A 3,636-nucleotide genomic window follows, 5' to 3' on the forward strand; every position below is an offset into this window, starting at 1 on the left:
GTGTCATGAACTAGCACAACTTTGATTGGTCCCCAAACTCTAGGGCAGGTGAGAGGATGAGAAATAAAAGTAATAAAGGAAAGAAAGACAAACAAGCAATATAGGAAAGCTTGTGAGCAGGAACAGCTCAATTAAAAGCTCATGAGTTAGTGCCCATATCTCTCGTAGCTCCAGGCAGCTTGGCATCTCAAGGACATTGGGTACACTCTTCTACCCGAAGACAGTGAACAACTGGCATTTGAACCCAAAGCCAGTAAATTCTGTGAGGCACAGAATCCTCCATGGGCAGGGCATCACCAGTGACTGAGCAGTCTCAAACTGGCGAGATACCACCAAGAGTTCTCAGAAGGGCATCGCCTCTGCCTTGGGATGGTTCAAAAAAACCTATAATTAATTAGCTGCTCCCAACCAAGGAGCAACTGTCTTGTTATACATGCCAAAAGGTAGATTTCTGCAGACAACATTAACTTGCCCTTCTTCCCTGTGTGCCTAAGTGAAAGCCAGCATGGGTCTACACTTTGTGGTCCAGGCTTGCTCTCGATGTTCCCTTTACATGGTTAGTTGTTTTGGGAACAGAAAGGAGGCATCCAGAGACTTGGTGTTTATGGATGATACAGGACGACAGGTGACGCCATTTTCATGAATGAATATCCGGTACCAGAAGACATCGTGTGGGAGCCCCATTACCCATCTTTTGTAGGCCTGCACTTTGACCTCATAATGTCAATGTAGGCAAGTTTTGTGCCGCCTCTGTGTATCACTGGTGTACACCATGACTATACAACGTGCATATGTTCAAAAGGTCATTTCAGATAAATTAAATTCCCACTATCAAAATAGTTCTAAAATGATCCTCTAGGAACTTCACAGAAGGCTGAAGAAACATCTAAATATTATTTTTCACACTTTACAAAAGAGAAGCTCTGATGAGAAGCTCTGATGAAACCATATATATGCCCATGTGTAAACTCCTGTGAGTCCAAAGAGGGAGAGTTTCAAATATTGTTGTTCTTAGAACTATTCTGAGTTATTTTAATTCTTAAACAAATGATAGTGAAATAGATAAAAAGTTAAATAGCCCCAGAAATACATCCATACCTGCATTGATACACTTTTCTGAATTTAGCGAGTAATACACACTCTCAAAGTTTAGTTTTAATGAAGTATTGTAAGGTTAGTAAAGATAGTCTACGTTAGGATGAAAGAAACAGAGGATTGAAGGTGTTAAAAATCTTCCAAACTGAAAAAGTCAGAGTCAAAGTACCAGTTCAGGCTTTCATGAAATAAAGTCCATTGTTTTTCAAACATTATTACACACAAGGATATGATGCTGTCCAGGGGAGTCAATTTGGCACAGGAGACAAACGAGTAGCTAGGCTCTTGAATTCGAAGCGGTTTATTGAATATTCATGAAACCTGGGACACCAGTGCTTGAGGAGAGACAGCTTATATGGCCTCCAGGAGGTGAAGGGTAGGGCTGATGCCAATTATGCAAAGATTAGGCGAGGAGCTAGCTGTCCAATCACCGTAAAGGTCAAAACGAGCAGGCACGATCAGGAGCACTCAGGAACACCTGTGCATGTGTTGTATGCGTGGACTTAATTGAATAAGGCCAATGATAAATCACCTGGGTGTTATGTAATCAACCTCCTCACCACCCATGTGATCAAAACAACCTCTGGCTGGCTGCCAGGTGCCATCTTGGCGTCCTCTGCAGTCTGCATGGCATAGCCCCCAACAAGGATACACTTCATTTAAACATGTGAATGCAATTTAGAAACTGAAATAATAACGCAACCTCAAAGCGCCAGTGGTGTACATCAATCAGGAATGAATGAAGACATATGATTTAGATACATGCAAGACACCAAGATGCATGCAAAGAACATGAACAGAGCTTAGAAATTATACTTGTTTCATTAATCATTTCATCTACATTGAAGTTTTTGCATGAAAATAAGAAGAAAACAAAGTGAAAAAAGAGACACTTCAGAAACTGTTACCCCTAATAATGTTTTTGTAAATGTATAAGTAGGAGAGAGAGAGAGACAGACTTGGGGGGATAATTATCTACTAGGGATCAGTCTAAGCTGATGCTTTCAGGTTCTGTAACTCAATATTTCTAATATAATTGTGAAATTACTGTCATATTATACATGAAATGAGGTATTATCCAAAGTTCAAGCACTGGGCATTAGGACAACTGCAGAAAAAATGGAAAAAATATAGTAAATAACATATAAAGCAAAAAAAAAATCATAGAAGTATATAGTGACAAATAGATTTATCATTCTTTGGACACAGTGTCAATTGTGTGATCTTCATTGTGAAATTACAGAGATTCTACTATGACAATAATCTTACTTTCATGGATCAGGGAGACTGATAGGAAATGTGATCCTTATGTTCTTCTTTAACTTGCAAATATTTCATACCAAACCAAATATGTGTGTCTTAGAAGTACCATTAACCATATTCATTTAAATATCACTAATTATTTTAAAATTAAAAAGTTTTGATATTTTTGAAAGATGTTTAATCCCACAGTTGTAAATAGAAAAGATACAAATACAAATGAACTGAAAAGCTCACTCATGACTACTTAGCTTGTTCCTATTCCCTGTGCTCCAACACTGCAGCCCACCTATCCACCCCTCCACCTGCGTCAACATTGCGACCTAAGTCCTGGCAAACACATATTCTCTAGGAATGTGTTTTAGAACTGAGAGCTTTTCTGAAAGCTTCTTTTACATCCTTGTTCCTCAGGCTATAGATCAGGGGGTTCAGTGTGGGGATGACCACAGTGTATAACACTGTGGCCACTTTGTCAGCATCTCCACCATTGCCTGAAGGGGGTCTGCAATAAATGGAAAGGATCGTTCCATGAAAGACCACAACCGCTATGAGGTGGGAGGCACAGGTGGAAAAAGCTTTGCACCTCCCCTCTGCAGAGTGTATCACGATGGTGATGAGGATGAACAGGTAGGAGGTGAGGAGGATCACAATGGTCATAGATTCATTGAAAGTAGCCACGATGAACAGCAGCACCTCGTTCACACTGACATCAGAGCAGGCAAGACTTAGGAGAGGGGGTAGGTCACAGAAGAAATGGTTGATCACATTTGACTTGTAGCCTGGGATCTCAAGAGTTAAGCACAAGTGAACGACAGCACACACTGATGCTAAGAGGTAACAGCCAGAGACCAGCTCTGCACAGAGCTTCTGGGACATGATGACCATGTACAGCAATGGGCTGCAGATGGCCACAAAGTGGTCATAGGCCATCACTGCCAGCAGGAATACCTCTGTGACCACACAAGTGCAAAACAAATAGAATTGTACCATGCAGGCTGGGAAGGAGATGGTTTTGTTCTTGGTAAAGATGCTGGCCAGCATTTTGGGCACTATGACTGAGGAGTAGCAGAAGTCCACAAAGGACAAGTGACTGAGGAAAAAGTACATGGGAGTGTGCAGGTGAGAGCTGAGCTGGATCAGTGCAACCATGCCCAGGTTGGCCAGAACGGTGACTCCATAGATGAGAAGGAACACCAGAGAGAGAGGGACTCTCAGCTCGGGGACACCTGACAATCCCAGGAGAATAAACTCAGTCACAGTGGAACAGTTTTCCTCATCCAT

At 41.5% G+C, this 3,636-nt stretch overlaps 1 protein-coding gene across 1 annotated transcript; it reads right to left on the reverse strand.

The window, feature by feature from the left end:
- Positions 1–2,703: 2,703 nt before the first annotated feature.
- LOC306639049 (olfactory receptor 5L1-like) lies at positions 2,704–3,636 on the reverse strand (the record flags this gene model as incomplete). The annotated part of the gene is made up of 1 exon (XM_079102490.1): positions 2,704–3,636. The coding sequence occupies one exon, from the start codon at positions 3,634–3,636 to the stop codon at positions 2,704–2,706; it is 933 nt and encodes a 310-aa protein (XP_078958616.1).

The sequence above is a fragment of the Sciurus vulgaris genome, assembly GCF_902686455.1.
Source record: "Sciurus vulgaris genome assembly, chromosome: 11".
In the NCBI taxonomy this organism is placed as follows: domain Eukaryota; kingdom Metazoa; phylum Chordata; class Mammalia; order Rodentia; family Sciuridae; genus Sciurus; species Sciurus vulgaris.